Here is a 23,855-nt window from a genome sequence, read left to right as displayed (position 1 = left end):
TAAACAGCCCACATGGTGGTGAACGGCCAGATGATGAACAAGTTACTTACCTTTGGTAACGATATATCTGTAAGAAACATAGGTTAGTTATAGATTCCTTACCTTAGAATTATCCCCAGGCGTCAGACTGGATCCGGAAGATTTTGTCAGTAGTACCCCTGCTTGTCGAAAGATGGCGTCGGTCGGCTCCGCGTTTGTCGTTGGCGTCGTGGTTGCCGGTATGATGTCGCGGTAGGTACTTAGACGCCGCCGTCGTGCTCTTACATCAGTCCTTTCTTTTTCCGCGCCAGCAAGCGGAGATCCGGAGAGAGCGGTACCTCCAGTCACTTTTTGACTGACTTTTTTGTGACTTTTGTCGACTTTGTTTTTGAGTCTAACATCGACTCCTGGTGCACGAGGGAAGCCTGGCTTCAAGGCCTGCAGTTCCTGTACCTGACTGAAGTCGGTGACGGACCCACACCGCGTGTGCCTCTACTCCCTGGAGTGCGACTATGACCCCAAGTCGTGCTCCGACTACCGCACCATGGCCCCGAAGTCTTTGCGGGAGCGGTTCCGAAAGCTACTCGAGGCCCGGCAGTCGGCTCCGCGTCATCCGAGATCCCGGTCGTGTGGGAGGTCGAGGGACCGATAGTGGAGCCATCATCACTCCTCGTCTAAGTCTTTGCACTCAGGGTCAGGTAAGTGGAAGCACATCAAGAAGTCGAAGAAGCATCGTAGCTCTTCGACTTGTCTGCCCTAATGTTTAAATCGCCCACACGGTGGTGAACGAGCCAGATGATACAGAACGCAGCAGCCAGACTCATCTTCGACCCCCCAAATGGACCCACATCATTCCCCACCTCCGGAACTGAGACCTCAGATTCCATTGCAGAGACGGCATAGGCCACCTAGCATGGTCAACGAGCAGGATAAAGGAGGCCAATAGTCCAAAAAGTCTCAGAGCCACCCTCTATCAGGCCAAGACAAAGTTAAAACATCAGGCTCATTGCCCTAATTCACTAGACTCATTAAACCGGAGGAATGCCCGATAATGTACCATATGCAAGATGACTTTGATGGAAGGGAGCCTCTGCAAAGGAGTCTGGTGTGACTTTGATGCGATGATAGTGAACCCCAATGATAGCAAGAGGTTTGCCGTTGTCTGGAGGTGGTCCAAGACTCACTGTGGCAAGCCCACATTCAATGGCCAGTCCTCGAGGTAAGGGAAGACCAGTACACCTGACTTTCGAAGACATGCAACGACCACAGCCATCACTTTTGTGAACACCCAAAGGGTACTGGTGAGGCTAAAAGTTAGCACAGCAAACTGAAAATACCTGTGGCCCACCTTGAACCACAAGCAGCACTTGTGGACCTGCAGGAAGGGCAACATGGAAATAGGCATTCTGTAGGTCCATCCAGTCTCCTGGATCCAGGGCGAATAGAACATGGGCCAGTGTAAGCTTCTTGAATGTGTCCTTCCACAGGAAGAAATTGAGAAGTCAAACATCTACAATACAATGAAGGACCCTTTTTGGGCACTAGGAAATAGCGGAAGTAGCATCCAGTTCCAATTTCTCTCTATGGCTCCTTTTGCCGAAAGAGCCTGAATTTCCTGCAGCAAGATGGACAATTGCTCCTCTGAAAGCTGCTCTGATGTGGGTGGAAGATGCAGTGGGTTGGGAAGAAATGGCAGCTGCCTCATTCAACTATCAACCGCTTTGAAGGACCCACTTGCCAGATGCAGACGCCTGCCCCAATGGAGAAAATGACTGATTTTGCCTTCCACAGGGCTGTCATGTTTGGCTATGGGCAAACTAAAGTGGCTTAGAGACTGCAGTCAGACAGACAGGGGACTGGGAGGTTCGCTGTCCCCTTGGGCCTGGATGCTGTCTGCTGGACCCCCTACACCGTTTCAGAAACAAGTGGGGTGCCTTCTGTTTGGGTCAAAGGGCTTCGTGTTGCCTATATGTTAAGCCCCTGGTGATGCCTTAAAAGCAGCACAGCTGTTAGGGATATTCCATTGCGTGTGGCGAGACATAGGAAGCGTGCTGTGGCTCTCTTTTCTTTAAAAAGCTCCTGGGCAGAATTGGCCTTTTTGCCAAATAAGTGAGACCCGTGATAAGGCATATCCATGAGGGATGCCAGGATGACACCTGAGAATTCGGTGGAACTCATCAATACGTGGCACTGGAGCACCATGCTAGTTCTGCCTAAACAGTCAGTTGTGTCTAAGCCTCATTAGTTTGAGACATGTTGGCGCAGAATTCTTCCAGGTCTGCTGGCAAGATCTCTGCAACCACATTCCATAATGCAACGGAGTACCTACCCGCAAGTAGCTAGCTTTGTCTGATTGAAGGGTGATTCTGAGTGAGGAATACACATGTTTCCCGTATGCCTTAACTCTCTTCAACTCTCCATTCAGGGAAGTCATAGGGAATGAGTTTGGGTTAATCCTGCTAGTGGAAGCAGGGAGATCTGGCTCTCAGGATGTTGCAGCAAAAACACAAGGTCACTTGGAGCAGGTCAGTGGCGTTGTGCTACCTGTCTATTTATACCTGGGCAGGAACTTGGTTTAGTACAGGTGCCCATGAGAATGCCAGTCAGGCCTTCGTTGAATGGCAGCAAGGGCTTGGACGAGGTCTAACCAGGGTGCAAAACTTCAGGGAGGACATTCGTTTTCATCTCAACAGATAGCAACTGGACATTCAGGACTTCAACTGCTGTGGAAGAGACCACCTCATTTGCTGCAGTCATCAGACAGATGTGAGAGGTACCTGACCTGAGAAAGATGTTGGCAGCCTACTCAGCAAACCCCACATTTGAAAGACTAATCTCTACTGATGACGGTTAAAGAACCAGAAACACGTGTCTAGAGATCAGCACTATCAGCGCCAACTGTGGCGAAACACTCGAACACTCTTGAAGCAAGCAAGTAACGGAAACTGCATTTACCACAATGCCAGGGGCGAACCTTGCTGGGAGGTGTAGCGGTGTGCTCCCACCCCTGTTCCTGTTTATTAGTACTTCCGTGAACATGGAGATACCTCAGTGCTGCATCTTTGAGCCCAGTACTGATCCTGAAAAGTAATTCTAACCGTACTTACCAGTAACTTGAATTTCCTTCCATAGGCTAACATTGACTGGTTTCACTTAGAAATTTTTCTAAGTGTGCAGTTTTGGAACTTTAAAATATTCATCTAAAATCAGCCGCACTACAAATTCTGATTTACTCACCTGTTATCAGGAGAGACCTCAGTGCTGCATCTTTTAGCCCAGTACTGATCCTGAAAAGTAATTCTAACACTTATAAATTCACCCAGGCACTCTCCTTGCAGTATTCTAATCATTCAGTCAGTATCCAAGTACTCATGCAGCGAGCCAGGCATTAGCACATGAACTGCCTCAAACCCCTATCCACTATGCATGCAGCATCCTAACTAACCAGCACACTTATAGTTCTGCACTTATACATTCAACAAAAAAAACAATATTTCAGTTTCAATATTTAAAAAAACATTTTTAGTTCCATTTATATATTAAAAATATATATTGTAATTTAAAAAATAAAATATGTAACAATAAACAGTTAAAAAACTGTAAAAATCAGTATAAAAAATACATATAACTATTATTACATTTAAAAAACCTTCGAAATTCACTGAAAAAACCATAGGTTTCAGACATGTTATAGTTAGGAATTAGCATTTAAAAAATCTTAGAAATTCACTGAAAAAACCATAGGTTTCAGGGCTGTTATAGTTAGCTGGACATTTCACTCGCACAAAACCATTGAAATTCCTCCGTTATAGTTAGTTGTACTCACTATAACTCGCGCGCCCGCAATCCACTGCTGATGATGTCACATATTACATCATTCATGACATGGTCAGTGACATCACTGATAACATCTCAAATGACATCACTGATGACATCATCCACTTGACAATCAGATACACCTCATCATACACTAGTATAACCTTTCATCACTCACTTTAAAATACAGAGTACCATATTTGAATCCATTGACACACCAATACAAGTTTCTAAAAACCCACTCATTGATTCCTAGATCTACACACACATCTAATCACTTACCTATAGATTCACTCATACATGCTGTCAATGATCAATAGAACACTATCAAATATACTTATACACCTATATCGACATTACACACCAGCACACATCCTATTCACTTATGCAGTCATCCTACTCATTTATGCAAACAACGATTCCTACTTACATTTACTCAGCTACACACTTATACAAACACCACTTCATTTATTCATATAGATAGTAACTCATTCTTGGTGTGTTATAAAATCACTATTACAAGTATACAGTTATCCATACAGTCACTCATACAATCACTGAGTCTTATGTATACTTTACTTATATACAACAACTGTCACATACACTGCCTTTTTTTTCTAGTTTGTTGGACATGTACCATTAAGAGATATATTTGCTCATCAGCACACCCATAAAGATATTCACTCACCCAAACAACTGTTATAACATGTAGTCTTAACCTCATATACCTACTGAATCAACTATTCACACATCTTTCGGCAGTCACACACCCCATACCGAACCACACACACATTCACTCTCCCATACAAATACTCAGTTAACTAATAAACAACTAATATAGACTTTCACATAGCTAGTAACCAACTGACACAGCAGTTTACACAACAACTGACAAAGTGATACAGATATTCACACAGTTTAGTCACTATCCAATATATTTAGTGAGACACTATAAAATAGTCAGGTAAACAGTCAATCACACTGCTACTAAATCCTCCATGCAGATATTTATATTTATATATCCAATCATTCTTCAATGCAGATTGCTATATATATCATACATATTTAACTAACGAACCAAACCACTTTCACTGGATAATGTCATCAGTGATGTCATCAGTAATGTCATTTGAGATGTATTCAGTGATGTCATCAGTGATGTCACTGACCATGTCATGAATGATGTAATATGTGACATCATCAGCAGTGGATTGCGGGCGCGCGAGTTATAGTGAGTACAACTAACTATCAGAGGAATTTCAATGGTTTTGTGCGAGTGAAATGTCCAGCTAACAGCCCAGAAACCTATGGTTTTTTCAGTGAATATATATTATATATCTATATATCTATATATCTATATATCTATATATCTATATATCTCTATATATCTCTATATAGATAGATATATCTATATATATATCTATATATATATATATATATATATATATATATATATATATATATATATATATATATATATATATATATATGTAGAGATATATCTTCAAGGTACGTTGATGTGGTGTTAAGAATAGTGAATCTATACTTACTTATTTGCAGTTTGTATTATTTTGGTTCTCGATATTTTTGACACAATATTCTGTCCACTTGATAATTTTTGTTACGATATTCTGTCAGTGATCCCACTGGAGCCAGTTTGAAAAGTCAGACATTAGTGGTGTAGATACCAGATTGACTCCTTAAATTATTGACCTCTCAGAGGTCCTTTTAGGAGTATTTTCTAACATCCAAAGGGGGAACGGCCAGGAACCCACCTACATACTTTTTGTCTAGTGGAGGGATGTGCTGGGATAAAAATTAAGCGGAGATAAACTTAAAATCCAAGCTCAAATGGAGTCCTGATTCTAGAACAGATTTAAGCTTGAGTGCAATAGAAAACATACATGGCCCACCTGACTTATTTGGATTACAGTGAACACATGAATGGTGTTGAGTGAGGGTAGTAGTTATATCATGGGGCACCAGGAGTTTCAACTCTTTTTCTAGTAAGATAGTAACATATCTTTAAGGACTAGGAGTCATCAGGTGTTGAATTTACAGGACAACGTCCTATGTAACCAATTACTCTTGCTGACAGGTTACATTTGCATTACCCCCTACACCACACAACTGAGGGTTAGAGAGGTTGAGGCAAGCCACATAGAATGGTCTTATTGGCCCTAACAAAAGCCCTATAGTGCTTTTGCAAAACATAGGCATGTTGATTTGTTTAAGAGATAAGGTAGGTGTCCTGATATCTTTAAAACTAAGTACAACTCCTAATGGCAATACAATTTTAACTGATCATGAGCCTTCTCATATTACCAAAAAACAGTTCAAACGAAGAGCTCGGATGAGCCTGCTGAGCAACAGTTATTGCTGGAGAAGGAGCACAGCCTATGATGAAGCATGCCACCTTATGTAGGTGAGGGTATGCATCCTTTTTCTCAATAACTCAGTATGTTATTTTTGGGGCAGGAATATTCACTGCATGGAGTCTCCCTGGCTCGACTGACTAAATGCATTTGAAACTGGTATCCGTACTTCATCTAGCATGTGTGCAGAAACCTCGGCCTGTTCCTGACCACGAGAGGTCCAGGACTGGTCTTGTGACTTGAAATGGAGCACCAAGCAGGCCCTCAAAGTAGGCTATGGAGTACTCTACTTGTCCTGGGTGTATCACGTAAAGTAGTGTCTACAGTGTACAGTAGTTTGTAGTGTGTTCCACTGTAAGGTGAAATCCAGTACCTAGTGCGGACATTCTTTGTGTATGTGCAGGGCATATACAGTGAGTTTGTGATACAGAGCTATACTCTGGGCCTCTGTGAGTGAGTTCTGAGGCCAGAGGGATCCATTTTGGGTGTCCTTGGTTGTAGCATTGCACAAGATGGAGGGTGAGGACAGCTTTCTCAGACAGTGGAATGGGGCTGCCTGCGTTCCTGTAGCTGGAGGCTAGAAAACCCAACATTGAACTGAGAGCAGATGAAGAACCATGAGGGTGCAAAAGCCACCCTATCAGCCTGGATGGTAGCGATAATCAACAAGTAACCTTGGGGCACAACTGTACCTAGGGACAAGGCAGACAGACACGCTGGCAAATCTGCTGCACCCACTTGAGATTTTGTTACAAAAGCCGCTAAGGACACAGAGTTAAGCTGAACACCTAACTTGTGAAAGATTTTGAATGATCTGCATCTGAGCCTAATAGTTGCCTATGAATTGGTATAGTAGGCGTATTAATAGTAATAATAGCGGGATTTTACCATATCGGAAGGGAAGACAGTTACCGGGTAATGAAGGGGAAGTGTAACACCTCATGGTAAAATTAACTTATGACAACCCTGCATGATGCATTAATTGGACTGTGTAATATTTAGTTCTGCTATGAGATTAAAAGTACTTTCTTGTTCAGAAAGGTAAGCACTGGGCTGGACATTATGTCCATGTGTATATTGTTTGACTGTTGAGTTCTGAGATCTTGGCCCTCACATTACGTCTATGAGAAGCCTTTGTTTGCTGCCCTGATTACCCTGCCAGTCAAGTGCAGAAATGGTTTTAGTTGCTCAGTTTGCAGAGCCATTGAAGGACAAGCTCAGGACACCAGTTGCAAACAACCTGTTACCCCAGTTGTGGCCAATCTGTCCAGACCCTAGACGGGATCCGACACCCGTTCAAAAAAAGTCCCATTTAGTAAGGTGAAGCCTTCAATGATGTCAGTCATACAGCCCTTGCAGGTAAAAGTTAGCAGTCCCAGGGAGGTTGTGCTAAGGCTGCTCCATAATATCCTCTATCTCCCTCCTGGATGGACATATTTTAACAGCCAAAGTAGAATGAAAAGGTGGCTTTGCCACAGGATTTGGAAGGAACATTAAACCACTGAGAAACCGTATGAGCTTGAGTTGCTGGCCAAGTAACTCTGCTGGTAAGAAAGCCCTTCCTTTATCCGGCTTCTTTGAGCTTCCAATGCTCTTACGATACCTCAGCACAGTGTACAATGAGCACACTTAAAACAAAAATAGTAATACCATAGCAGTAAGGCAAGTATCCACTTTACAGCAGCAGTATTGGGAGGAAGGTGCGGCTCAGGACAGGCAGGAACAAATAGTAGATTATCTTAGTCTGACAAATAAAATTCAAGAGATTCATTTTCGGGTGTTTGTGGAAGAACACAAGGGTGAGTTTACTCTTACCCGGGTGCGGTTACTCTTACTAGGGTGCGTTTGCGTTTACTCTTACCAGGGTGCGTTTGCGTTTACTCTTACCAGGGTGCGTTTACTCTTACCCGGGTGCCTTTACTCTTACCCGGGTGCATTTTCTCTTACCCGGACGCGTTTACACTTACCCGGACGTGTTTACACTTACCCGGACGCGTTTACACTTACCCGGGCGCATACGCGTTTACACTTACCCGGATGCGTTTACTCTTACCCGGGTGCGGTTACTCTTACTAGGGTGCGTTTGCATTTACTCTTACCAGGGAGCGTTTGCGTTTACTCTTACCAGGGTGTGTTTACTCTTACCCGGGTGCCTTTACACTTACCCGAACGTGTTTACACTTACCCAGGCGCGTTTACACTTACCCGGGTGCGTTTACTCTTACCCGGGTGCGGTTACTCTTACTAGGGTGCGTTTGCGTTTACTCTTACCAGGGTGTGTTTACTCTTACCCGGGTGCCTTTACACTTACCCGAACCCGAACGCGTTTACACTTACCCAGGCGCGTTTACACTTACCCGGGCGCGTTTACACTTACCCGGGCGCGTACGCATTTACACTTACCGGGACGCGTTTACTCTTACCCGGGTGCGGTTACTCTTACTAGGGTGCGTTTGCGTTTACTCTTACCAGGGTGTGTTTGCGTTTACTCTTACCAGGGTGTGTTTACTCTTACCCGGGTGCCTTTACTCTTACCCGGGTGCATTTTCTCTTACCCGGACGTGTTTACACTTACCCGGGCGCGTTTACACTTACCCGGGCGCGTACGCGTTTACACTTACCCGGACGCGTTTACTCTTGCCGGGGCGCGTTTACACTTACCCGGGTGCGTTTACACTTACCCGGGCGCGTTTACACTTACCCGGGCGCGTACGCGTTTACGCTTACCCGGGCGCGTTTACACTTACCCGGGTGCGGTTACTCTTACTAGGGTGCGTTTGCGTTTACTCTTACCAGGGTGCGTTTGCGTTTACTCTTACCAGGGTGTGTTTACTCTTACCCGGGTGCCTTTACTCTTACCCGGGTGCATTTTCTCTTACCCGGGCGCGTTTACACTTACCCGGGCGCGTTTACACTTACCCGGGCGCGTACGTGTTTACACTTACCCGGACGCATTTACTCTTACCCGGGTGCGTTTACTCTTAAGCCTGGTGCTAGTGAGCTCCACAAAAGTGAAGCAGCACCTGAGAAGGATTGATGCTGAATAGATTTGATGACAGATGGCTTGAGTAGGCTAATTTGTACTACTCTTTTACCACCGACTGTTTGAGTGTGGAAGTAAGGTAGAGCAGGGAGTTTAGGTGGATAACTTTGTAAACAAAACATACCAATTTGAACATTTATCTTGCTTCAATGAGAAGCAAGCGTAACTTAGGCAGGATAGGTGTAAAGTGGTCACATTTTAGGCACATGACTCACTCAAGTCTTGCCATATATTAATCATAACATAGCTGAGAGGGCTGATTGATTCTTGTAGAGTACTGGGTGTAATTTGTAGGTCACATGTTCCAGCCCCAGTAACATAGCTCCATGGCGATTGTGCCTATTGCAATATATTCATGTAACTTGATAGCATTAGTTTGAATATCAGTACGGCTAAATCAGTTTTCATTTCTCAAGGTAAATAATTACAACCCAACACTGGTATTTAAACACCCATTGCATCGCATACCGCCAAGACTCAATATAGAGTTCACTGGGAGCTATTTAATGCCCATCATGTATATAATGACATAACTATAACTCGGTGCACCACAAATAATTCTTGTTGAAAGGACTGATAAAATACTGGCTTTCCCAGAAAACAGGATGCAGCATATTTTGCACATATATCTCCGCTGTCTCACTGTTCCATAGACTGTTCTTGTGTTGAACACAGAGAGACTTTGAGAAGGTAAAGCACTTTCATATCACTCTTCGTGCCACAGCCAACCCCTGAAGCAGGGACCACACGCCTCTCCTTTTCCTGTCTTTACATCTCCTGATGCTCCACATGAACTGGATGATGGGTGGGAGGTATCACAACAACCAGCTGTGCTCTCTCCAATTTCTCACATCAACATGTGCCTTTAACTACTGAAAATATAACTGGAAAATAGATATTAAGGATCAGCAAATGTCCCAGACATCTGGGAAGTCACCGGTCCTCAAAGACCCTTGCTATACACAATCGGTTAGGTTGCGTCACACGTTAAAAAAGAGAATTTGCGAAAGGATTTCAAGTGTGAATGCCAGAAAACCTTCCACAGTAGCAGCAAGGGGGGCAAATCAGTCATCTAAGATTTCAAGAGCAGTGGGAATAGTCTGTTACAGTGGGGATGGGAAAAAAGCAACGTTGGAAAGTACACTTCAGCTGTCTTATCACAAGTGGGACAAGAATTGAGCAGCTTGGTAGTCTGAATGTTACTTTGATGATCAGAAGAACAGAACAAAATTCAATATTTGTCCAGATTGGAAATATTAGCTAGACAAATATAACCAGTTAGGTTTACTTTATGTTTAATACCACTTTAGAGAAATTTAAAAATCAAATTGGCTGACGCAACACACCTCAGCCCAATTGAGTTATCCTGTCACCATGAACTAAACAAGAAACTTGCCGCCTAACTGCAACAGAATAAAGAGATTTGGCCTTTGATCAGGGTTTATCATATTTAACTGTACAATCCTTCAAAGAGGCGAGGGTGTACTAGGCCAAACGCCCAGGGAATGTTGGGTTCTGCTGCTGTGATCTTTGTGGGATTTGAATAGCTCTCCAAGACGCTGCCCACAATGCTGCAAACAGAACCCTATAAGTGTAATGGTACCTTCTTGCCAAGCTCCAGCTCTTGGATGGACAGGATATCAGTCAATGCGGACAGACGGACATTCAAAAGCTCTGTAGTGGTCCTTAGGGCAGCGCGCTCATTTTCCAGGTGCTGGAAGAAGACATCAGCGGGGACAAGTAAAGTATTACTCCAAACATCATGGCAACACAAAAAGCACAAACTATCTGTGAATCTTTGAGCAATATTTACACTTCGAACTGAAACTCCCACCCAGAGGAGAGCAGAGGCCAGCAGCTTTCTTTAAAAGGAGACCCACGCAACATATTTCTCAGTTATTATACAGTAAACATTTCTCTCACTCCGCACCCACCTTTTAAACACTGTAACCAACACCCTCCAAACTCAAACTGGATGTCAAGAAATGTGTTTGCTCACCCAGCGGCAGGCCAATAGACTGCTCTTCCTCATTGAAAGTCAAAAACAAATTAACACTCAATACAGGACCACACAATAGTCTATTAATATATCAATGCCATAGTTTCTGCATTTATCTCTGTAATCAGCCCGCCCCCACCCCAAAAGGAAGTTATTACAATGGCATTCTGGGATCAAACACCATGATCAACACACTGGCCAATGGGAGCACTGCATCATAGTAAGCGATCAAAACACTCCGCCCAATAGGAGGCCCTGTGCTTAGTCTTATGCCTTCAAAACGAATACATACCCTTACAACGCATGCGAATACATTGCATGCAATTACAACGCGGTCGTTACAATGACCACGTTGTTAGAACGCATACCATTACATCGCAAGTCATTACTACGACTTGCTGTAGGGGGGCGCTCTGGACTTAGGAATAGTATTATTTACTATTCTTACTCCAGTTTGTACAACAGCAGGGAAGGTGTTGGATTCTAAATCCAACACCAGTGCGCCCCCCACAGCAAGTCGTAGTAATGACTTGTGATGTAATGGTATGCGTGGTAACAAGGCGGTCATTGTAACAACCGCGTTGTAATAGTACTGCCTTGTGGAGATAGCGTTGTAAACACTATATTCCCTTCAAAACATGCACCACACAAGTTCCTTTCTTAAGCGAGCACAGACACCGTCTAGGTTTAAACACCATACCCAACTTCCTGCAACACCCTAATGGGGCTCTACTACGAACGCACTCTGTGCTCAATGACAATCCCTAACACCACACCGAATGAGGACAATGCAACCCCTCTAGAATTCATGGGCCACAAACACTCCACCCTTCTGCAGGTCACTGCATTGTTTTTGGTGTTCAAACACCTGCACTATACAACATATTCCAAAACCATATCACTACCATCCCCTGTAGGCGGATGTTTTATTCGACTGCAGTCATTCAACAAACCCTCCCTATGACTGTGACTCGCAGAAATATCTGTGTTCTATCTTGGCCAGATGTGTTGGGCTTGACCCCTGACTCTCGGGCAGGGATCAGCTCCCTCCCCGCAGCTACTCCATGCTGTCCTCTGCCTGCGGTCCTCCCAGGCAGGGTTCGAGTCTGCACCTTGCTGGTGCCGGTACTGGTTTTTCCTGCTTTATTCTATCTGATCGTGTCACTATATTTTGCCTTGTCTGGTTATTTTTCGTTTTGTTTTTCAGTCCTGTTGGTTTTTTGTTTTGGCCCCCGCTGCCTCATCTCTGTGTCCCTCGTCCTTTTGCCCTCGGCTTCCCGCCCACGCTCCGCCCACCTCCCTAACTGCTCCTCCTCCCTCCCCCACCCCTACTTAGTGGAGACCGCTGCGCGGTTGTGCCGCTGGCGCACCTAAGGCAAGCCCATCTGCGCCCGTCCGCAGCTGAACCGCGCCCAGCGCCAGATCCCCTGTCCCCCGCGAACGCCTAGACACCCGACGCGATAAGACGCCAACTCCCTCCACGCACTCAACACCGACCGAATCTCCATCTGCTTCCAGGCCACGCCGAAGCTCACCCACGGACCCTTCACCTGCCGAAACTGCAGCTACACCAGCCAGCGCACCCCAGCGCATCTTGCCCATCCCAACAAAGCAGGCCACACCAATCTCAGATGCATGCTTCTCAACACCCGCTCAGTCCACAAGCACGCCATAGAACTCTGGGACCTTCTCGATTCTACCTTCCCGGACGTCGCCTTCCTGACAGAGACCTGGATGAACGCCTCCTCTGCGCCTGACATAGCCATAGCCATAGCCATCCCAGACAGCTACAAGATCACCCGCAGGGACCGAAACAACAACAAACCGGGAGGAGGAATCGCCATCGTCCTAAGGAACACCATCAGAATCTCGACCAACACCGAAGACTCCCTCAGCACGGCCAAACACCTACACTTCCAGATCCATGTCGATCAAACCACCACCCTAAGAGGATCCCTTGTCTACAGACCCCCGGGCCCCGACCACAGTTCAGCGACTCCATCGCCGACCTCATCAGCACTCACGCCTTCGCCTCCACAGACTACATCCTCCTCGGAGACCTGAACTTCCACCTCAAAAACGCCAACGACAGCAACTCCACAATCCTTATAGACAACCTCACCAACCTCGGACTCAAACAGCTCGTCACAACTCCCACCCACTCCACCAGACACATGCTCGACCCCATCTTCTCCGGCAGCAAACACGTCACCTTCAGCCACACCACCAAACTCCACTGGACCGACCACCACTGCATCCACTTCTCCTTCGAGAAACACACCAAGCACAGCCAACCGCATCGAATCTCACATTGCAACTGGAACAAAGTCACAGAAGACCAGCTCATCACCACCCTCACCTCAGACCCTCCATCTGAGCCCACGGACACCAACACAGCAGCCCACAACTTCAGACAATGGATCGACAACTGCACCAACACCCTCGCCCTGCTCAGGAATCCCTCAAACAGGCGCACCTACACCAGAGCCATCTGGTTCAACGCCGACCTCCAGACTTCCAAGCAAACCTGCCGAAGACTCGAGTAGCAGTGGCGCCAAGACCAGACAGACAACCACGCAGCCCTCAAGGACGCCAGACGCAAGCACAACCAACTCATCCGATCAGCAAAAAGGACCTTCTTCAAGGAACGCATCGACAACAACGCACACAACAGCAAAGAGCTCTTCAGCATTGTGAAAGAGCTCACCTCCCCCAACTCCAGCTCCAAGAACATCCCGCCGTCGCAAGAACTCTGCGACTCCCTGGCCACCTTCTTCCATCGCAAGATCGCAGACATCCACGACAGCTTCGACACCCAGACACCGACGACATATGCCGACATCCCTGACTCAACGCCCTCCAAACACACCGACCTCCTGCTCTCCTGGAACAACGTCAACGACAAAGACACCATCAAAATCATGAAAACCATCCACTCCGGCTCACCCTTCGACCCCTGACCCCACCACATCTTCAACAAAGCAAGAGCCATCATCACACCCCAACTCCGAAAGATCATCAACCGCTCCTTTGAAACCGCCACCTTCCCGGAGAACTAGAAACACGCAGAAATCAACGCCCTACTCAAAAAGCCCAAGGCGGACCCTAAGGACCTCAAGAACTTTCGCCCCATCTCCCTGCTCCCGTTCCCGGCGAAAGTCATTCAGAAGACCGCAAACCAACAACTGACCCACTTCCTGGAGGAGAACAACATCCTGGACCCCTCCCAATCCGGTTTCCGCAGCAACCACAGAACCGAAACCGCCCTCATCGCCGCCACCGACGACATCAAGACCCTTTCGGCCGCCTTCGACACCGTCTGCCACCACACCCTGCGCACATGCATCCAGGACGCAGGGATCCGTGACAAAACCCTGAACTGGATCACCTCCTTCCTCACCAGCAGAACCTAGAGAGTCCGCCTCCCCCTTTCAGATCCGAAGCCACCATGATCACCTGCGGCGTACCCCAGGCATCATCCCTCAGCCCGACCCTCTTCAACATCCACATGGCACCGCTCCCCGACATCGTCTGAGCGCACCACCAAAACATCATCTCATATGACACCCAGCTGATCCTCTCCCTCACCAAGGACCCGGCCACTGCCAAATCCAACCTTCACGAGGGAATGAAGACCGTCGCAGAATGGATGAAGACCAGCTGTCTGAAACTGAACTCTGACAAAACGGAGGTCCTCATCCTCGGCTGCTCCCCCTGTGCATGAGACGACTCCTGGTGGCCGACCATGTTGGGAGCTTCCCCTACACCCACCAACCACGCACGCAACCTGGGGTTCATCCTGGACTCAACGCTCTCTATGACCCAGCAAGTCAACGCTGTTTCCTCCTCCTGCTGCTTCAACACTCTCCGCATGCCCCACAAGATCTACAAATGGATCCCCACCGAAACCAGAAGGATGGTCACCCAACCCTTGTCAGCAGCAGGCTGGACTACGGCAACGCCCTCTACGCAGGAACCACGGCCAAACTCCAGAAACGACTCCCAACACATACAAACGCCTCCGCACGCCTCATCCTCTGAGTCCCCCGCCACAGCCACATCACCGCCCACCTGCGAGACCTGCACTGGCTCCCGATCAACAAGAGGATCACCTTCAAGCTCCTCACCCACGCGCACAAAGCTCTCCACAACGCCGGACTAGCCTACCTCAACGAACGACTCACCTTCTACACTCCGAACCGCCAGCTTCGCTCCGCTGACCTCACCCTCGCCACCGCCCCACGCATCCGCTGAACGACCACCGGCGGCAGGTCATTTTCCCACCTCGCCGCCAAGACATAGAACACACTGCCCATCCACCTGCGACAGACCCAGGACCTGGCGACCTTCAGGAGACTCCTCAAGACCTGGCTGTTCGACCAGTAGGTGCGTCATCCCCCACCCCCTCTAGCGCCTTGAGACCCTCACGGGTGAGTAGTGCGCTCTACAAATGATTGATTGATTGATGTGTAAAATATATAGTTATCAGGTTCCAAGCCTATGAACCACCCCTGGAAGATCTTCCACCAAAGTGCCACTGCTACTTACATGTACTATAGGTCCCACTGCTCCTTACCTGCACTGTAAGTATAACTGCTCCTTACGTGCCCTGTAAGTCCCACTGCTCCTTACCTGCAGTTTAAGTAGAACTGCTCCTTACTTGCAGTGTAAGTCCCACTGCTCGTTAGCTGCACTAGAAGTCCCACTGCTCCTCACCTTCACTAGAAGTCCCACTGCTCCTTAGCTGCACTGTAAGTCCCACTGCTTCTTAGCTGCACTGTAAGTCCCACTGATCCTTACCTGCAGTGTAATTATAACTGGTCCTTACCTGTACTGCAAGTATAACTGCTCCTTAGCTGCACTGTAAGTCCCACTGCTCCTTACCTGCAGTGTAAATATAACTGCTCCTTACCTGCACTGTAAGTATAACTGTTCTTTAGCTGCACTGTAAGTATAACTGCTCCTTAGCTGCACTGTAAGTCCCACTGTCCTAACCTGCAGTGTAAGTCCCACTGTCCTAACCTGCAGTGTAAGTCCCACTGCTTCTTACCTGCAGCGTAAGTCATACTGCTCCTTACCTGCACTGTGCCCACAAAGGTCTCTCTCTCCCGCCTCCACTCCTCTGCCTTCTTGTTGTCCGGCACAACCTCCCCAATGTATGTCCTTAGCTGCTGTACTAGGGCGTTCTGGGTGTCCAGCTCTGTAGTGACCTTGCTACGTTTTGGGCATGATGACAAACAAGAGGTAGGAAAGATTAAAGCAAAGTCTTCAAGACCAAGTGTACAAAAAAACAAGCCTTTGTCATGCCAAGAACAGCAGAGGAAACAGGAAACCAACTGGGCAGAAAGTTTCCTATATACTTTACTCACAAAAACTGTAATGATAAATGAAGTCACTTTACATCAAGATTGTTTGCCAAATGCTGGTCCAAGATGGTCGGAGACATGCCAGATTTTTATGATATCTAGGAGCTAATTTAAGTACCATGAACCTAAACAGGAACCATTTACATAGTCTGTAGGCGTTCTGAAAGTGTAGTACACTTCTGACAGCAGAGTGTCAGAGGCCACTGTAGCAGCTCATAAACATTGTGTTTGTTGTGTTGGTGCCCAAGTGTGCAGCTGAAACAGAATTGAATGCTAGAAAAGAACAAGAAACACCAGATCTGTTTTCAGGTCACATATTTTAACTTATTCTATGTCCAGGTTTCGGGTCACATATTTTAATTTATTCCATGTCCGAATTAAAACATTTGTATTCTAACGACCATATACTTAAACCCACAACTTGTTCTAGACTGGTTACTTTGGAGATCATGAAATTTAGCGATCATCTTCCTGAACGCAACCAGCTGCGTCCCGTTGTAGATAGCTTTCACAGACAAGACAATCATAGGACTGAAGATACCTTCCATAGGCAGAACAGCCATAGGACGACCAAACTCACAGCGACAGATCTGAACACGCGATCCTTGGCGAAACATCAACTGGAAATATTTCATTTATTGGACTCGGCCAAACCAGATCTACTCTTTTTAACCAAAACATGTCTCTCTCAGGAGTCTAATCTAGACTTCCTTGTCGCACTCCCTAGTAACTAGTACATTCTCCAGGCGAATAGGGCACCAGGGAAAACAGGGGAGGGGTTGCTGCTATAATTAGTCAAAAGCTAAAGTTTACTACCCTAACTGCTCTAGAAATCACTTCAGTTAAAAGCATAATTATTAAATAGGACTCCGCTCTTACCTTTTGATCTGTGTGCTAATTTATAGACCCCCCCTATAATATGCCTCACTTATCCCAGCTATTGGGTGAACAAATACCCCACTGTTAGAAGGTGGTTCTGACACTATGGGCCGCCCGGATTTTTTGCTTTTTGAGCACCTAATTGTGGAGCTTTTACTGTGGGGGAGCCTCATATGTTGGGACTCACCTACAGTGAACTCAGGATGTAAGAGACTGCATGGGGATTTCACTGGTGTTCTCCTGGCTGGACCAGGCCACTGCGCAGCAGCTGGAGTAAGGGACACCAGGCTGGTTACATGCAGACACATGTGTACATGCGTGTGCACACGTGTACGGGCTGCGCAGGGGAGATTCCTAGCATGCGCAGTCCAGGAGCAGCTACAAAGTGAATGGTGTGGCAGGACTTATGCAATATTGGGTGGTGACATGGAATAGGCTTTATACACTGAAAAGAAACATGCCAGGGAAAGTCAGTGTGTTTACTGTGTTTTCATTTCATTATTCCCCTATGGGGATGTGGGGCCCATGGCTAGTTAACTTCCGTTAGGCCGACAGATTCCAGACACGCACTTATGTCCAATGTAGCGAATGTGAAAATAAGTATTCTGCAGAGTCCAAAGTCATATTTGTACTGCTTTTGGGTCATCCAGAACTGTCATATTTCTCTGAGCCAGCCAGGACCAGACCCAGGCCGAGGGCTGACCTGAGCTGGATGGATTGATAACCTTTCTTCCACAAGCTAGGGCCTCCTCTCCACGAAGAGAAGATGGGAGGGGCTACAGGTTCATCAATTACCAGCTGTCATGGGTGCCAGGCACCAGGCTGCACCAAGGAGGGAAGCCAGCGTGGGCGAAAGGGGCTTCAGAGACATGTGGCCAGAAACCCTGGACGACGCCATTTTGAACAAGCTCAGAGGCTGGACAAGGAGGGAGCAGGGGCAGGGACGTGATGGGTCGCTGTTTGATAGGACCAACAGAGACTTCCTGCCAGCCCCCTACTCAACTTTTAAAAAGTGCTTGCACAGGAAGAGAAGTCTCTCTGGGGTGTGGTCTGCTGAGGCTGAAGGTGCTGGAGCCTGGCGCAATGGGCAGTTGGAAGGAGAGACCCCCTGACTGCCCCCAGGACCCTAACAGCACCAGAAGAAGAGCCCAGGACCGGTGCGCAGGAGCAGTGGCCTCTGCGCAGGGAGAAGAGAGGCCACGGAGGAGAGCCAGGCGAAAGGCTGGCGCAGGGAGCCAGTGAAGAATGCACCCTGCTGAATCAGAGACCCAGAGAGCGGAGGAGAGTGTTCCCAGTGGCTGGGGCTGGTAAAGAGAAGCATGAAGCGCCACATAATGCCTAGACAGGCATTTGGAAATCTGCCGTTTTGGTGCTTTGTGGCCCCCAGAGGAGGGGGGTCACCCTCACTTGTGAAAAGGTGCTGGGGGAGTTGCTGGAGGAGCGCAGTCTTTCCCCCCCCCCCCCCCCAGCACGAAGAAATCTGCCATTTTGGTGCCTGGTGGCCCCTAGAGGAGGAGGTCACCCTCATGTGTGAAAAGGGGTGCAGGGGGGCTGCAGGAGCACCGCACTCTCCCCCAGCATAAAGAAGAACAGTCCACCCATAAGTTTCACGGGGCATCTGAAAGAATAACCCCTCAAGGGCTCAGCCAGCCTTTAACACCTTCTAGGCTGGAACGTATGTTCTACAGCTGAGGGAGTATTATGAAGTGCATCATGGAGTGAAGGGCTAAGTTGGGATGTCTGGAGAAGGGCATCCCCTGGAGGTGAAGTGGTGTAATTGCACCGAAATGCATTTACTATTGGTTATTTCTTTTTAGGTGGACTGAAAGTCACATGTGTAAAGTGAAGTACCTGTGTAAGGTGATGTTAAGCTAAATGGAGCTATGTTGCTGGACCTTCCTGCTAGGGGGTCTGGCTGTATTTACGTAATCCCATGCTTTTACCTGAGATTCCTTTTAAAGTGAAGAGGCGCACTGCTGGAGAAGTAAAGTTGCCAGGAGTACTTCTTTTGAAGGGACTGTAAGTCACATGTGTAAGGAGATGTCATAAGCCAAGTGGGGCTATGTTGCCAGACAGTCCTGCTAGGGTGTCTGGCTGTATATGCGCAATCCTGTGATTTCATCTGTGATGCCTTTAGGGGCTGTAATTGCAATGCATTCAAATGATCAACCAAGGTGATGAGTACTGTCATTCTAAAGTGTGCGTAAACATGGATTCTTGCTGCTGCGCTTAGGTGAAGACCCCAGACTGTTAGCCCTTAAGATATAGAGGTGCATACTTTATGGTCAGCAGGAGATGCTCAGTCAGGGTCATGTGTCACCAAGGCAGGTTTACCCCTTTTTAATGCTTGTTGAGGTAATGGGGTGGGTCGCCACTGGGATGGTGCCAGTGCGCAGGGCCCTTGCTCCAGGTTATGTTCAACTATCTGCATTGGGGGCAAGTTGATGTGCATACATGGGAGTGGTGGTACTAGACCCCACTCCCCCTTTGCGGGAGGGGTGGAGATGTTATGCAATGTCACAAAGTAATTCCAACAGCTTATGTATATTTGTAAATTGGTGCATAGTATTGAGTAGTGTGTGTGTTTAATAAATGTACTCTTACTTTTATAAAGCAAAGTACAGACTGGACAATCAATTATTGAGTGTTATTTTTGTGCACCTGCAAATGGCGATAATTAGCCCACACCACCTCCCTTGAGTAAGCCTCAGACTGCTCTGCAACGCTACTCTCTGAGAGTCAGGCGCTACAATTGGGTGTTTGGTTCCCAGTGAAGGACAAATGTAGTCATGTTATTTGTGCAGGCCTCACAGATGCTGCCTCGTTTTCCAACACCCACTTAGTAATCAATCAAGCTAAAATTCTTCTAATCAGTTATTTCAACTACTGGGCTAATGATGAGATGGTGTAGTGAATGATCCACTTTTGTGGTCTGACACCCTATGATGACCCTCAACCACCACCATTTTGTACTGACTTAAGTGTGTTATGTTACCTTAGCCTTAATGTAGGATGGGTTTGCATATGCCTGCTTTTCTTCTGTCTTTTAGTGGAATAGTCTTTCCAAGAATAGAAGGTATGGGATGTTGAGGTGCAGTGTTGTGGGTGATCGTGCACACATGTGCTCAATGTTGTATACTGAGGGATTAAGCGTATAATGTTATTTGGGTTAGGTGAATTATGACTTTGACCTATTGGCTTTGACGTGGTCTAATGTCATTCTGATTTCTGACTTTACCTTTCTTTATGGCAGTGCTGACTATTGCCTTTGACATGGTTTCATGTCATCCTTGCTTTTCTGATTCCATCTTGCTTTGGGCCTTTCTGTGTGCATGACTTAACTAACTCCATTTTCATGCTGAAGCCATTTGCTGTGAAGAGGGCATGTTCTGCTCTTTTTCCTGTTTTCACACTTTACTGACTAGAGAGAAATGGTTCTTATCAGAGGAATGTACATGGTCTGACTCGTAGCCATAGCAAGGGTCTGATCAACCGTTGCTGTTGCCTTGGAGCAGGCTGGTACGGGCTCATGAGAACGAGGGGGGGTGAGGCTTGCTAGAAGCTTCGCTGTGTTTGAATTTGTATTAAAAATGGGAGCCTACACTGGCCTGGTGGAAGTTCACGCCGTGGAGCAGACGTGCTGTCACAGAAGAGTAGAGGCTGGTGTCACCTCTGAGCTTTCGCCCGGTTCAAGCAATGGACTCCCCTTGAGCGAAGTGGGGTGAAATGATGGAGCATTAGGTGAGGTGTCTCTGCTACTAACTGTCTCTTGATTCTTTACTGATTCTCTCCTTTCCTTCTTATTTTCTGATTCTTATATCCATACATATATATATTTCTACATATATATTTGCTTTGATTGTGTATTTCAATCGGTTATTTGATATGTGAGAGTCTGCCATGATCATTATAAATTCGGCCTGCCCGTGATTGAAGTATTGTGTTAATAAATTTATATATTCCATATGTTTGAATTCGTCTTTTCCTTGTAGCAGGAGGTGTGGACTCTTCTTGGCCAAGTATTCTGTTGTCGAAGGATGGGTGTATTCCATTCTAGCTGGTAATTGTGTTATAGGAAGTTGTTCTACTCCTGGCAAGTGATGCGCAAAGTACCTTGGTATATTGTTTTCTTGCCTTGCCTTTGGGGGGAGTGTTGAAAGTTTGCCCACCTTAGGAAGTGCTGTGTATATGTTATATTCCATAAGTTTGGAACTGATATTCTCTCCCTGGGAAAGTGACGGTACATACGTTGGTCCAGGGGAGATCTAAGTTTGGCATTACAGATGGGTGTCCCAAGTTCATCAGAACTGGCATACTTAATGGATTGAATTGAAATCGTACCAATATTAACGCCTTCTGTAAACTCCTGGCAACCACGGTGCCTACTACACAGTCTCTGGTCAACCAACATGAAGAAAATATTAAATCATGGATAGCGGCCACCAGTGATATCCATGCCCCTCTCGGGAAAGTCAAAACGGCCAGACAACACAATGCTCAGAGATACGCCGTACTGAAAGTATCTGGAGATGGAATTACTCTTCAGATAAAAAAAGATATTTACCAAACTCAACTCAAACAATAGAAAAACTCTATCCTTCAAACCAAGGCCACCTATTTCCCTAATAAAATCTTGAAATCAACAAACAAATCCAGAAACATATTCGCAATTGTTGCTGATCTATCCAATCTGGACAGAGTCATGGTCAAATTAGCTCTTACCCAGTCACTGTGTAACTCCCTGAACACCTTTTTTATTGATACAATCATCACCATTAAATCCAGTATACCCGGTAATTCCACTCCTGGTGCCCAGCCAGCTGCCCTCAGAAACTCTCACTCTCTGCATCAGTTTCCCATCATTAGCAGAGAAGTCTTTCTGGATCTGTTGACCAAAGTTAGATCTGGAACTCCTGCCGATAGCTGCCCCCGCACATTTTGAGGGAAGCTTTTTGTAGTATTCTGCCCTTTTTATTCTTATGTGATTTACACCTCCTGCTCAGCCAGTCTTTGTGCTGTGTGCTCAACAGAATGTTGGAGTCATGATGTGCCTCGGAATGTTGGGTGCCTGAGAGGTGAAGGGACAGTTGAGCATGGGCTGAGAAGCAGGCATGCTGCTCCTGGTGGGGCTCCCCTTCACAACTCAACTACCTGTTGTACTGGAACAATTCAACATGTTACCTGCTTGAATAAATCATCTTTAATTACAACCTACCTGCGTGGACCTCCGATACTACATTTATTTGGTGGCGAGCTGGTGACGGACCTAGGTGTTACAAGCAGATCTCAGGAAACTGGCGAACCAAAAAGGACCTGGAGATGGCGCAACCTAGAGAAACTAGTGGCAATAACCACAATTTTCAAAAGAGGAGGTATCCACAAGAAAGGAAAATCTGCGAAGAAGATACAAGGTTGTTCTACACAGAACAACAAAGACGTCTACATGAGCGAAAGACGTTCCTCTCAGACAAGAAGAAAAGATATCAAGATACAAGGGTGTTTTACATATAACAAGAAAGACGACAACAACGAAGAAACAAGTTGTTATATCTCTCTACTCTGTCTATCTATTTACCGTGTCATAGAATACTATGGTTGCTTAGTAACCCATTGTTTGTGTTCATTTTAAATCGTTTGCGGAGCTGTTGGTGGAGGAGGAAGCTTTCACCGTGCTCCTGTCTGCTGTGTAGCAGTGTCTGAATAAATCACATTCAGAATCACCTGCGGAGTAGTCAATTACTACAATTATTGTGGCGAAGATCGAGTGCTACACAGTCACATTTCGGACTACGCGCGCAAAGCTGAGTGACAAGCTCTTTGTTAAGAAGGATTGCAGTAAGACTATTTATTTATTTAGAAAGGATTACCACGTTAGACTTTCACCGCAAAGTCTTCACATACTGAATCGCGCAAAGAGGCTGATATAATCAAGTTTTAAGTAACAAGAAGTGTTAAAGATGTAAAGGATGTTTAGAAATTAACATTCCTACCAGTGCACGAAGGAAACTCTCGCTTGTTCAAAGACTGCAACGTCTCTTCCCCGGACTTGCGCAGTTAACCTAGCACTGGCCGATCACCGCAGTTGCGCACGGACGGTTACAGGCCCAGATCTGCCTGATTTGCCTGACCTAGGCCGCGAATCCACAACGTTCGTTTGCAGGACATCGCGTCATCATCAACGTGATCAACGTTTATTCATCCCGTCAGGCCAAATACAACAATCCAGCCAATCACGACAATTGGCACGATCAACGATGTGAATGCATTAAAAGTGCTGTCATCACACGATCAGCACGTCTTTCGTCCTCACTTGAAAAGCAAAGGCAGAAATAAATAAAAAGAGGAACTTACTTGTTCTGCTGATCGACGATCAGCACGTCTTGATGTTGCATACATTA

The 23,855-nt window shown here is 46.5% G+C and overlaps 1 protein-coding gene across 4 annotated transcripts in view; it reads right to left on the bottom strand.

Moving 5' to 3' along the window:
* The window catches only part of LOC146769601 (coiled-coil alpha-helical rod protein 1-like), a 184,613-nt gene that overhangs the window by 83,487 nt on the left and 77,271 nt on the right, over positions 1–23,855 (bottom strand). For 3 of the 4 annotated variants that reach the window (XM_085640485.1, XM_085640487.1, XM_085640486.1), the window contains exons 6-7: positions 16,291–16,426; positions 10,817–10,927 (exon numbers count right to left, since the gene is read on the bottom strand). In XM_085640485.1, the coding sequence (XP_085496611.1) occupies positions 10,817–10,927; positions 16,291–16,426 (247 nt within the window). The remainder of the gene's footprint in view (positions 1–10,816; positions 10,928–16,290; positions 16,427–23,855) is intronic. The other variant, XM_085640488.1, reaches the window with a different exon arrangement.

Source organism: Triturus cristatus, unplaced genomic scaffold, assembly GCF_964204655.1.
Source record: "Triturus cristatus unplaced genomic scaffold, aTriCri1.1 SCAFFOLD_446, whole genome shotgun sequence".
Lineage (NCBI taxonomy): Eukaryota > Metazoa > Chordata > Amphibia > Caudata > Salamandridae > Triturus > Triturus cristatus.
This window is presented reverse-complemented; position numbering and strand designations above follow the sequence as displayed.